The sequence below is a fragment of the Thalassophryne amazonica genome, chromosome 10, assembly GCF_902500255.1.
Source record: "Thalassophryne amazonica chromosome 10, fThaAma1.1, whole genome shotgun sequence".
Taxonomy (NCBI): domain Eukaryota; kingdom Metazoa; phylum Chordata; class Actinopteri; order Batrachoidiformes; family Batrachoididae; genus Thalassophryne; species Thalassophryne amazonica.
In genome coordinates this window covers 41,774,560-41,788,618 of record NC_047112.1, presented here as the reverse complement: position 1 = coordinate 41,788,618, position 14,059 = coordinate 41,774,560, and the positions used below count along the sequence as shown (strand labels likewise).

General features: G+C 39.7%; 1 protein-coding gene across 1 annotated transcript; it reads left to right on the top strand.

Annotated features, from left to right (window-relative positions):
* The first annotated feature begins 125 nt into the window (after positions 1-125).
* On the top strand, positions 126-12,493 carry ndufb5 (NADH:ubiquinone oxidoreductase subunit B5). The gene is made up of 6 exons (XM_034179899.1): positions 126-331; positions 3,211-3,293; positions 9,069-9,135; positions 9,270-9,331; positions 11,796-11,902; positions 12,275-12,493. The coding sequence occupies exons 1-6, from the start codon at positions 211-213 to the stop codon at positions 12,393-12,395; spliced, it is 561 nt and encodes a 186-aa protein (XP_034035790.1). The 5' UTR covers positions 126-210; the 3' UTR covers positions 12,396-12,493.
* Positions 12,494-14,059: the final 1,566 nt, after the last annotated feature.

Sequence of the window (14,059 nt, the reverse complement as noted above, 5' to 3'; positions counted from 1 at the left end):
CAGCATGCTTAGAGGGGTACCTTTTTCCCTTTTTCTTTAAAATTCATAGGTGAGTGGATCGCTATATGTTATGACTTTTTATTAGTTACTGCGTACTATTATTATTATTATTATTAAAGTACGATTAAAAAATATATACATGTCTTTGCCCGTTGCGGTGTCAGCAGCCAATCAGACAGCGCGTCGTTGTAAGAGTGCCCGCCCACAGTAATGATGGTGGCTATGAGCGTTCTAAGGTCTGCTGTTGCTTTAGCAGCCAGACTAAGTCCCCTGAATTCTGGAAACAATGCTGCAAATCTACTCACTCGAACAATCCCACGGGCGGATAAAGGTGAGCAACGCCCTGGTTGTTTTAAGAGTGACAGCAGTGATGCTAAAGCTGACTATTGCTGATGACCTTGCGCTGGTTTTGTTAGCTTGCTAACATTAGCTAGCTGCTGACATCTGTCTGGTTGTCAACAAAAAGAAGAGGTTCATAACGTGGGTAGCCAACGAAAGCACTATCAGCAGGTTGTTTACTTTTGTGGATGTGGGCATATTTGTTGTGTTCAGAATTATTATTTTTTTTTAATTTTGTATAATTTGTGATATCCAAAATCATAGGCCTTGACACCTAAAACTCGCTTGACTTAACGGAAGTCTGACTTTCCTCCCACAATGCACTGCGCACCATAGTATCTAGCAGTCTAGGGTAACCAACGTGAAGGATAAAACAAAGCGTTCAGTACATCTCTGAAGGCAGATCTGTACCACTTCTGTCATGTAATCATGCCTAAATGCTGTTGTGTCATTAGCTGCGCCAAAAATAGTAGTCCTGGGTCCAGGTAATTGTTAAATGGTGAGTTAACAATACCGTTCTTGTTTTAACTAACTAGCTTTTACTTTCTATTATAAGCCACCCAATTTTCACAATCAGTCAGCACATAAATGCTGGATTGAAATGCCACAGCAGAACTCTTATCGCTGTGCGCTGGCGGTTTTTGGGCCGGTTGGATATGAAACTCCCGGGATGAAAAATGTTCCCAGCACGCCCCTGTTCCTGGGATATGTAGTAGGATTGTGCATTAATGTCATGGTGTCATTGCTATTCACGGTTATTTATTTGTCATTTTCTATATTGTCAGCATTTTCCTTTTAACCATATGTGGGAGATGGCTGTGCAATAGGGATATGTGTATTAGGAATATGTGCAATATGCATGAACCATCTGTGCGAGATTGTTGTGCAATAGGGGTGTGTGTATTAAGTTATGTGCAACATGCATGAGTTATGTAATTATGCCAGGGCAGCTTTATTTGTGCAGCTCTTGGAGTTCAAGACAAATTTCCTGAAAGGGACAATAAAGTGGACAATATCGTATTGTAATGCCTGATACGAGAAATATGTTTTCATATCTCAAAAACATGATGTGATTGGCAAAAACTATCACCAGATTTGTATTCAGAGCACCCAAATGACCAAAAATTCATTGAAAAACTCCATGCAAGAAAAATCATGTTGGTCAGTGTAATCACATCAGTTCTGGATTTTGTTTTGCATGCTAATGACTTTTTTGTCTGGCCTTTGTTCCTTTCATCTCTGATACTGTTAGAATGCCCTAAGCAGTGTCTGAGTCTAGACTGCTTGAGTTTTCTTTCTCAAAAAAAAAAAAAAAAATGCCAGAGTTTTTCTTCTCCGCTGTCTGCTTTGTGCTTGCTCAGGGAGGTTGGTAAGGTTAGACCTTTCCCATGTGAAGCGCAGTGGGGTGACTCGAGGTGCTTTATAAATAAAATGAATAACGCATGTTATTGAGGGTGGTTTGGCTGAGCGCACCTGCTCAGGCAATCAAAAGCTTGGAAATACCAGACTTGACTAATTAGCTATGGTTGTAATGGGAACAAGGAAAACAGCATGCAAGGCAGGGTATCTCCAGGAGCACGGTTGGTGTTGGTGTTTTCATGTTCTTGTGTCTGTTTGGTGTTTCTCTGGGTACTGTGGTTTCCCCTGACCATCAAAACATGTACATTAGGTAAAATGTTTCTCTGACTGCCGTTCACCAAGGAAATGTCTGAAGTTGGTCTCAAGTGCATGTCTATGACTGCCCACTACTCCTAGTGGTTGGTTTGTGTATGACTGAGTCAAAATTTCTAAGAGTCATGATTGATGAAGATCTTACATGGAAGTTACACATAAATTACACAAAAGGAAAAATAGTGAAAGCCATTGCTGTTTTGCATAAAGTAAAATTTTTGTTGAATAGTTATGGTTTATTAACATTGTACAATTCATTGATTGTCCCATATTTAACTTATTGTGTAGAAATCTGGGGATCAACATGTAAAACTTATACACAACCATTATTTATTCTGCAGACAAGAGCTTTAAAAATGATTAGCAATAGTCGTTTTAGAGATCCATCTAATCCATTATTCATTAAGTATAAGGTACTTAAATTTCTTGATTTAGTTGATTTGAAAATATTACATTGCACCAAGCTAATAAAAATACCTTACCAATAAACATTCAAAATATGTTTGAAAAAAGAGTAAGTAGTTATAATTTGAAAGGAATAGAAGTCTTTAAAAAAACAATATTCAGAACCAAAGTAAAGGAACAGAGTATTGCAGTGAATGGTGTAAAATTATGGAACAACCTCAACAAAGAAATCAAAGAATCAAGGCTTATCGCATAAATTATTTAAAAAAACATATTAAACTAGATGTATTAAGTATGAAACTATGAAATAAGTCAGTGGGTTGTGACAAAGTCTAAAATGTAATCTGTTAATAATGTCTAAAATGTAACCTGTTAAAAATGTAATCTTTTAAATAATGGCTACAATTATGAAATAAGTCAGTGGTATGTGACAAAGTCAAAAATGTAATCTGTTAAATAATGTTGAATAATGATGCTTAAAATTGAAAGATTGTATTGTAAAAAGGGGCAGAAAATATAAGACTTGTTCTGGTATTGCCATATTCAGTGACAGAGCAACTACTCTGTAATTTTTTCAGAGGTGTGAAATCTTTGATTTGTGTGTCGTCTGGTACAACTCTCATTACTATACACCTATTATATTTGCGTGTGTTGCATTTTCTCCTAACTTGTAAGTTGTTTTGAATTAAAGAATCTTTAATAACACTCAGTAAACAGTCTACTAATTCCACTCTGTCTAGTCTCACATTATAATATGAAAATTATGTCTACATATTTCTCATTTGTTTCTTGCAGTTGCAGTTCGTTGGGGTCATGAAAAGAAAATGTTTGTCATCAGACCTACACAGTTCTATGACAAGCGATTTCTGCGCTTAGTGGTGAGCATTGCTGTACTAACATTTGATTATCAGCAACACTGCAGGGCTTTCACTTGGCCTGATTGGATAAAAGTGTAATTTATGAAAGTGAGACCAACACCACATGTTAGGCAAGAAAATTGTCTTATTCTTATTTTCAATTTATCTTACTGTTTTGTGTTATGGTCTGTGTGAAAATGGTGAATTCCACCTGTGTGTAAATCTATACTTCTGTCTTTATGGAGCTAAATCAAGGCCAAAAGTTTTATAATCTGAAAATTTAAAAAAAAAAATTGAAAAAATACATTTTGAAACTGAAAATTAAAGTTTTGTAATCTGAAAATAAAAAAAGATTGAGAAAATAAATTTTGAAACTGAAAATTTTCAATTGAGATCGATCACAATAAACAGCTTTATCTCGAGGGTTTAAAGCCTTGTAATAAGCTTTCATTCTCTCTATGTTCTCTCACGCGCCAGCTGCGTAGTAAATAAACGATGGAGACGGGAGCAGTTATTATCTATCAAAGTACCCACGATTCCTGAAAGCAACATCATGTGAGGACTGATTGCCCTGCTGTCATTCACAATTCCACGCCCCTCTCAATCGAAGCCACGCAGAACCAGAACGGGGCCAAAAGTTTGAAACTGAAAAAATAAGATCTGAAAGTGAAAAAAAGATCTGAAGGTGAAAAAAAAGAAATATGAATGAAAAAATATTTGATCAAAAAAATTACAGAGCTGAATCCAAAATTTATTTAAACTGAAAAATATATATCTTACACTTATTTTTACTTTGATAATACTTTTTAAATGATTATAAAATTCAAGAACAAACATTGAATTTTCAGTTTCAAAATGTATTTTTTCAATCTTTTTTTATTTTCAGATTACAAAACTTTTGGCCTTGATTTAGCTCCATATGTCTTAAGATAAAATCTTTAATAATGCGGGTACATATTTATTATAAATTTGCTGGAAGGAAAATATTCGTATTTATTTCATATCAGTAGCAGCAGGCAGGACCTTAATTGACAAAAAGATGGTGATAATCAATTCATGTCCACCATGAATTTGTTTACATTTCAGCAGCTACTTTGTGCTGATAAATAAACTTGTGATTTCATGTAAGCTCCGAGTCAGCTTATTGTTATTTAACAATTGGAACAGTAACTCTGGAACACTTATGGATCATAATAATATCTAACAACACAATCTTTTAAAAATATAAAGTACATGTGTATATTATGTGTGTTATTACATTAAATAAAATCTACGAGTTATGACTCACTCATACACGGCATCGTTTGATGTGTAATGCTGCCTTTCATTTTTTAACCTTCTGCAAAATGTTCGGAATCATGGGTCACTCTGTGTACATGTGCAAACATTTTGGCCTGGAGTGTTGTTTTTTTTTTATCACAGCGTATGCATTAATATTGTTATGCACATCTTTTAGGTCCTGTTTTGTGTGTGCAGTGGTTTTGAAATGAGGCCCCAGGTTAAGTTTGCAGTGTAAGGCCTGGTTCACACGGCAGGATAATTAGGCCGATATCGGACCCAATCTTCCCCTTCCGACAATCTTAAGGACGCCCTGACAATCGTGATGACGCTAAAGATAATCTTATCAGATATTCCTGCCGTGTGTGGTGTGTTAAGAGTGCTCTGATCTGCTCGGAAGGACGTCAGGATCGTAAATCGGGGATATTCAACATGTTGGATTTTTTTTTTTTGGCCCAATATCGCAGCGTGTGTGGTGTCCTCCGCTCACAAACGAGCACGCAGCCTGCTGAATGTGATGTGCAGCCAATCAGAAAGCGAGGTGATGGACGTTTGGAGCGGAAAATAAAATCAAAACAGCTGTTCTGACTTACCAGAAAGTCCGGTGGTCTCACTGTATCCACGCCTTCAAGAACGCCTTCTTTTTCTTTTTGCATTGTTTTATTCCCTCTGTTTTAAATAGTCCACAAAGTATCTGTTTACTCTGAGGTCACGTTTAATCTCGAGAGATTTTGCGAGATTTCCTGTCTGAGCTGGAAATGTTCGTGTGTGAAATCTGTTCATGTGTGGTGTTGTTGTCCTTACCGTGTGGCTGAACACCACACACTGTACAACCAAACCTGTTAGAGCTATGATTTTTTTTTTTTTTTTTTTCACGTGTGTGGTCTCAGGTTTGGAAACCTAAAGATAATTTTAAAATCCTGTCGTGTGAACCAGGCTTTAGTTACCATGGTGAGCTAGCCAGGTTAAAAAAAAAGAAAAAGAGATGCTTTCATGCCCATGAAATCTCAGGACCTTATGGCCCGGTCACACGGCATACGACGATAGCTGAACGAAGGGGAGAAAAGCCACAAACTACTCACAAATCATCGATAAAAGATGGATGAATGAGCTTTCACTTTTCCATTCACCGAATAGCCTGGGAAACAAGAGCACAAATGGAACAAAAGAGGAACGAAACGAAACCCAAACTAACGTTGACCTCGACCCTTTAAACAAAACACGCCTGGAGCCACTGTTGGAGCAGTGTGTGTCTGCATCGTACTCTGTGTTCCAGGACTTGGTACTGGGATGGAGCTCTGTAGTGCCTGAGTCCCGGAGAAGCTGCAAAGAGAAGCGCACAATCCGATCCACTGTGGAGATCTGTGCGCATGTCAGTGGATCCACCTGCTCTGGGTCCTCATACAAAACAAAAGAGGGATCATCTCCGTCATCAGAATCCTCACTGTCTGGTTCAGACTCTGACGATGCACTCCGTCTTGCTCCAATTATTAAAAAAAAAAAACTGTAGCGCTTAGTCAGCGTTCATAAGATGCTTCATTTTTACCAAATAGACAAAAAACCCACCACCACACTAACCACACATGCTAAATACTCCACCAAAATAGTACACACTCCAAACGCGCCAAATATTTCTCAAATCTCTGAAATACCAAAACTCTAATCGCTGTCTGTACACCCAAAATATGCGTGTACTCAGCGTTTCTCGCGTTGTTGCATTTGCATCTGCGTATGTTTGCTTTTAATGTATGCGTTCTGTCATGAGTAGCCCTTTCCGCACTCCTGCCTCTTTTTTTTGTGCACTGTAGAAATGTGCTCCGTTCTCAAAATGGTAAAGCAAACGGCATTCACATTTCCAGATATACAGCAGGACACACTGCTTCCTTGCCAGGTCTGGGAACATCAGATCACAAAGTTCAGAGTCCTTCTGTGCCCCCCCAACCCAAAAAAAGTAGAAAATATTGCCATTAAAAGTCACAGGCGAACTTAAAATTCCCGTTTCTTGTTTCAACATTGGGGGTGGGGGGGACAGAGAAAGAGAGAGAGAGAGATAGCGTTGTCTGTCTCTCTGCCTTTTTTTTTTTTTTTAGTTAGCCTAAACCTTTACTAAACCGTAGAGATTTTGAGAAAACCATCCATGCTTTCATTAGCTCACGTCTAAACTATTGTAACGCTCTATACACTGGACTTAATCAAACTTCCCTTTACCTTCTGCTGTCAGGACTGCTGATGGCTTGACACATGAAGCAGGAGGAGACCAATGCAGACTCACAGGCATGGTTGGCTTAGATTGATAAAAAGCTTTATCAGAAGACCAGGCATAGGCTTCGGTACACAGGTAGTCAAACTTACTGGCAGAGGTATCAGACATGAGGCAGGCTGGGTCAGGGTCCAGGAACAAGCAAAGTTCATACAACCGGCATCAAGGAGTAATATGGGCAAAACAGAGGCAGAGTCAAAAACCAGGCTGAGTACAGGGCAACAGCGAGGCGGAGGTCGGAGGATACAAGCAAGGTCAAAAAACACAGAGGAGCACAACAGGACGAGAACAAAAGGCGAGAAAGTGAGCAGAGTCAACAATCGGGCAGCGTGAGCTGTGGAACTGTGAGGGTTTTAAAGAGGAGCAAAGTAATCAGGCTTATGTGAAGCAGGTGTGTGGAGAGAGGTGTGGTGAAGTGAACAAAGAGGAGAGAAGAAAGGCAAGAGTGTGCGAGAGGGCAAAACAAAGCGGTGCAAAACAAGAGAAGTGAGTAACAGAAAAACTGAGAAACATGACGTGTTCAAAAATGAATGTGAACAAAACAAAAGGGGCAAATGTAAGAACTACCATAACAAATCAAAAAGGGGAAAACCAGAAAACTAAAACTTGAATGGACTAACTGAACGGTACAGAAAAGTGAATACAATAAAATGGCAAAACAATCTATCGGTTAATCCACAAATAAACAAAACCCAGTGAACACAGCATAATGCAAAGAATAAAACAAGATAACTGATAAACAGAAAATGCAATGAATAACAAATGGAACATAATCTGATGAGCAACACCAAAGATAAATAATAACAAAAAGCTGTGACTAAACATTATACAACAAATGTGATAACCAGAACTAAACTCAGACTAAAGTAACATAAAACACCCAGAGTAACAAATACAAACTGCACAATAAATGATAAGCAAAGAATGAACCAGTGACGAAAGTGTAACACAAGGAAAAGCAACAAATAACTGAATGACTACAAACTAAATGATGAGGTGCTAAATGAAAACAGTGACTAAATAATAAAGAAAGCAAAACAATAAACGGAATCAAACAGAGTAATATGATAAAGTATGAACTAATGAAAAGTAAAACCAGAAAATCACAAAAGAAAAATGCCAACAGCTAAGACCTAAAACCTGAGCCAGGGCCAAGCCTGACATCTGCAGCTGGTGCAGAATGCGGCTGCTTGCCTTCTCACCAGCACTCGCAAACACGACCACATCACACCAGTTATTTACTCCCTCCAATGGCTCCCGGTTCAGTTTCGAATACAATTTAAACTCTTGATGTTCGTCTTTAGTTCAATCCATGGCCTCACACCGCCTTACCTCAGTGACATTTTGGCCAAGTGGTTAATGTGCTTGGTTTCTGTGCAGAAGGTTCCGGGTTCAAATCCCACCCCTGCCACATTTCTCCAAGTAATGTGGCGTTGCGTCAGGAAGGGCATCTGGTGTAAAACCTGTGCCAATTCAACATGCAGATCCAAGGTGGATCTGCTGTGGTGACCCCGAGTGCAAAACAAGGGAGCAGCTGAAGGGAATTTTTACCAGCCCAGCAGAGCCTTGTGCTCCTCAGACCAACACCTGCTGGTGGTTCCAAGGTCGAGGTACAGACAGTGGGGCGATCATGCCTTTGCTGTGGCAGGTTCTAAACTCTGGAACTCGCTTCCTCTGGAGTTACACTCCAGCTCATCCCTGTCCCTGTTCAAAGCCAGGCTGAAAACCTATATGTTTCAATTGTCCTTTGACATATAGAGCTGTGACTCCCTGTGAGTTGACAACTGTAATATATTTTAGATGTACATGTTGTATTTTTTGGTTGTTTTTAACTGTGTACAGCACTTTGATCAACTATGGTTGTTGTAAAGCGCTTTAAAAATAAAACTTGATTGATTTTTTTTTTTTTTTTTACCGTGGTGTTTATGATCACCGGGCTCTGTGGTGATCATAAACACCTTTGTACAGCACTTGCAGTCAGTCACACGCACGTGCATGGGTTCGACTACCTGTTCTGATCACGCACAGGTGCTGCATATGTGCATCAACTACACACACGTGCACTTCACCTTTTCTCCAGCTGAATTACAGAATACATTCTGTGTTTGGATGTGTAGTACATGCGCGCACAAAAGCAGGGAATGGCAGGGAATGAATAATCTTATTCCACTTGATACACAAGTTTGACCACAAACACTGAAGATGTGTTATATAGAATAAAGAGTAGCTCTTTATTGCAGTTTTTCTCTCTTTTACAGAAATTTTATGTTCTGCTGACTGGAATTCCAGTGGCCATCTTTGTCACATGTGTGAATGTCTTCATCGGTAAATAAGCACAGTTGTGTTTCTCTTTAGCCTTTTCTTCATACATTTGTGTACATATTTTGTTAAATGCTGTTTTTAAGATAATAATTTGCTGATTACTCTAAACTGAGCTGGAGTGTTATTGCCTTGTGAAGGTGAGGCAAAGCTTGCAGAAATACCTGAGGGCTATGAACCCGAATACTGGGAGTACTACAAGGTATGTATATCTTTGTTTTTTGTTGTTGTTTTTTTCTTATGTTATTTCTGTCATTGCACTGGATTCTGCCTAATGAAGGATGGGTATGAGTCTAGAATATATAGAGTGTATACACTGACATCACTTTTTCAACTTTGATCTGGAAGTTCCGCCATGTTGAAGATACACCCGTATATACAAACAAAACTCTGCACGTCAACAATAGTTTGGTCAACTTTGTAGCTACTTTAAAGTATTTTTACTAGTATTTTCTTCAAATATGACTAGTGGTAAGCCACTCAAAGAACCCCCGGGTTACATAGATGCGCGTGGAAGTCCAGAGAGAGAGTACTATCAAGAAAAATTGTTGTTGATCGGGAAACAGACCCTTACACTTTCTCCAAGTCAGAGTGGGCATCTTTGTCTGAGAATGAAAGTTTGCTGCCTTCATTCACTTACCTGGATGTGATTAATTATTTTATATTCTCTCCAAGTCCATATACAACGGATCAGTGTTGATTTTACAAGAACCTGGAGATATACAACCAACTCATATGTGTACGGTTCATGACAAAGTTGTCTGTCACAGAGAGGGATGTTCCCTTTTGTCGGCAAAGGTTTTAGAAATTACTTCATTAACTTAGTAGCTTTGGGGGTTGATGTAGCCAGGATGGCGACGCTTCCGGGTTGAGACGTCATGTGAATACAGTCTATACACAATTCCATATCAGAAAATATTGGGGTATGGAAAATACAAATAAAGAAAAACAAAAACAAGATTCTTAAATTTATTTTGCAGAGTCTTTCAACAGTCATGCACGGATGGTGCACGATCACCAGCTGGAGAACAATACCCAGGTCCATGCCATCCGCCTGTGGACAGATGTCCTCAATGGTTCCACTCTGTTTAAGCCCAGCTCTGTGCGTTGGGGCTGACGATGCGTCTGCGCGGCTCATGTCTGCCAGCATGAGACATTCCCATTTTGGTTCTGATTTAGAAGAAGCAGAAAAAGGATAATCCCAGCTGGTGCAGACAGATGTGTCAAGCCCAGTGCACATGAGTCATGGCTGTTGGACTCTCTTGACCACTTCCAAAAGTGTGTCTCTCTGATCATCTCCACTATTTTGGCGTGCTCCTACGGCAGCGCCTCTGTCAGCTCCTCACAAAGTGCTCCCATGATTCTCGCATGTTAAATAGGAAGTTCATTGTCTCTTAAAAATAACGTATTCTGACTTTTTTCCAATGCAAAATATACATCTGCATGTTCAGACAGCCTGTAAAAACAGCATCATGGTAGAGTTTCAGATACACGCATACACAGCCGGTTTAAAGAGCGTCGTGGAGACGTTCCATGTGCACGTTCACGGTGGCAGTTATAACAAGGTTAAAATGGCATCCTGCGACACAGACAGCAGTTCCCTTACCAAAAAGTAGTACATGCAAGTATGTTTCAAGTATACTTCCAGTTTACTTTTTATATACTTATCAGTACTATTTTTTGGTAAGGGTTAGCACATGTTAGGATCCAAAATCTGACAGACTCTCTCAAAAAATTAAGAGTTTTGGGGTGAAGCGTGTCATCTCCTCTCTGTACAGAGCCATGAACTGGGTGGCGAGCTGTGCTCATGCACAGTCAAGCTGGTAGCAAGTCCTGAAGCTCCTAAAAATAACACATTACAGATTTTTTTCCAAGTGTCTGCTCACAAGTCCACTGATCTGACTGAATGCTGAGTCATCACTGTCGTATGAATGGTCAGGAGTTTAATGATCTGATATTGCAGCATTCCTTTCACTCTGTTTGCCATTGTGCTGTTTCTGCGTTTACTAAAAGTGATGTTGCCCTCCGAAAAATGCAGAGTGAAACATTTTCCAGACATACACCTGCTGACTCATGGAGCAAGAGGTGTGATTAGCAATGAAACACATCAGCGACCACTAATAATGACCACATGTTCACGTGTTCTGGGAGCAATGAGATGGTTTCACCAGTTAAGTTCTGAGAGCAAATCCATCATCGGCTACGAAATAATTATTTTATATAACGTGGCATCAAACAGGACAAAGCACGGCGTCCAGCGGGACAAAGTGGGTCACATTTGCATGACGAATTGTGCAGCAGTGCTGTGATCAAATTCATGCAAGTGTCAAGATACCTTTAGATGAACACTCATGAGCTCTGGTCCCCTCATATGGCACTGCATAAGGAGTAGTCATTCATCAATAACTGACATAACCTCATGGGCAAGTAGCCTTGTGTTAACCAAGAAATTCTTGGATTACGAGAAAGAGCATTAAGGCCATTCCTGACAGGAAGGGTCTTGTTCACAGAATTCAGATGACGACAAAGACTGACATCTTGACATTAACAAACTGTTAGTGTCGTAACATTCCCTCTCACCATGTACTGCACAAGTCTTGTTCAGAGCTAATTCATTTGGACTTGTAAAATGGTTTTCTTCTGTTTCTTTCCTTGTGTCACTACAGCATCCCATCACTCGGTGGATTATGCGGAATATCTACGATACCCCAGTAAAGGACTATGAAAAGGCGTTGGCCCTAATCCAAATAGAGCAGGAGAAAATAGAAATGAGGTCAGTCTAACTACTGGTTTCTTAGTTTTTATGTCTTGTCGTCCAAGTCCTGTCGCAAGTTGAACCTTTCGATGGTGATAAAGTAACATAAATACGCGTATACTTTTACAACGCCAGAAAAATTTGATGATATCTTGATCATGACTGTCAGGCTGTCAGTGATGGGCCTGACTTTACTTCCTACAAGTTCAAAGCAAGATTGATGTGTGGCCACCAATCTAGTATAAGTAGAAATAAGCAAAAGAAAGGAAGAAAAAATGTGGTAATCTCTTTTTTCGTCTTGGTGTTTGAGTCCTCACAGCTACCAGCATATGCTCCTTTAGTGCAACACGTATGGAATTTATGAAGTCGTTATGTGGTTGTCATCAACAGACGGGCACACCTGGAAGTACGTCGACAAATGAGGAGGAGGGGAGACGGTCCTTGGTTCCAGGTGGACACTCTTGACAAGAATCTAATTGACAACAGCCATAAGTCAACGCCTGATAATTAGTCTGGGCTTGTTTGTCAAAAAATACATCATAATGATCAACCCCACTGTCTGTACAGTTTTTCTGCTCTTGCATAAATAAATTATGTATCTATGATTCCATCATGGTATTATTGCTCTGCTGATTATGTGTGTACAATTAGTATTTTCAGTCATCAACAGAAGAAAACACAGCAGCACTCTTGACTCATAGCATTAAGGTTGTGGGTTTGGGTCCACTGAAGCTCAGTGCTTTTCTGTGGAGAGTTCGCATGTTCTCTCCATGTCTAATCTCCCACAATGAAACCAGCACACTAGGTTTAACTGTTAAATGGGGTTTATGGCAGGATTAGTGTGTGTATTCGGGGGTGCATTGAGAAGGGACTGCAACAGTAACATCACAGAGTCATCTAAATGACTGGTTCTCAACCAGTTAACGTTTCACTGAAGAAACAACTTGGATGAGTGGAGAAACAGACAAGTTACCTAAATCCAGCTGATGATATAAATAATTCTGATGCCAGAATTCAAGCTGCAGAGAAAGTGATTGTAAAATTTGCATGCCTCACTGTATAGTGGAGCAAGTAAGTTTGCTATTTGGCCAGAATTGTTCACTTGGTGATACAAGCATCAGATTTGGCATGAATGGTTCTTCATAAAACAGTGTTTGAGGAAAAGTGTGGGCCACTTGAAAATCCAATGTGGCGGCCAGTGTAGGGGTCAATGAAGAATTACACAGGGGTCAAAATTTAAAAATGCTCCAATCATATTGAACGCCATACTCTACTCACAAAGATTCCAAAAAGGTATAGTTTGAACTATCTATGACTGAATGTTGGGTAAAAATAGCAAGAATGGTGACAAAGGTCAATTTCAGTTTGTACAGGGGTCAAAAGTTAAAGTTACTCCAATCTTTGTAAAATGTGATGCAAATTATTGGTTGAATTAATAGGGTTTTAAAAAGGAATAGTTTGCACCATGTGTCATGCTCAGTTATCACGTTACAGGGTAACATATGTCCCATGCCACAGAATCCAGTGTACGTTGACATGTTTTTTGCAAACCAAGCATTCAACACAGTAAAAAAAAAATACCAGCCACAAGTCAACACCTGATAATTAGTCTGGGTTCGTTTGTCAAAAAATACATCACATTGTATTTTTTTGCAGGCATAATCAAGGATGTGCTACACAGGGTTCCTAAATTGAGACAACGCTAACAAATGAACTGCCTGCATCAATTTAATAACAGGCTAGCCTGGTAAACCACACCCATAACTCAAAAGTAAATTTGCGCTAAGTATGTCTTGTCTGTGACAGGCTAACAACAGGTTAACATCTTGAAAAAGCTAGAAAATGTAGAATAAAACCTGAAGCCCATGCCGCAGTTGGAGTCCAACTCTTGTCCCTACAGAGCCACCAACTCTACCATTGCCACACCAGGTCTGGGAGCACGCGTTGGTACCACCACATCACCAAACCACCTTGGATGCTGGATGGCAAGTCAACCACCCAGGCAGAGAACTGGCCCTTTCCAAGTCAACACCATGGAACAGTCATGGGTTCTGGATGGCAAGCACCAAGACAGACAACTGGCCCATCCCTACACCTCTAAAATAACCGTCTTTCTGCCTGTTCTAGGGCCTATCCCCCCCCCTTCCATTTCTGCCTGGTCTGGGGAATGACCAA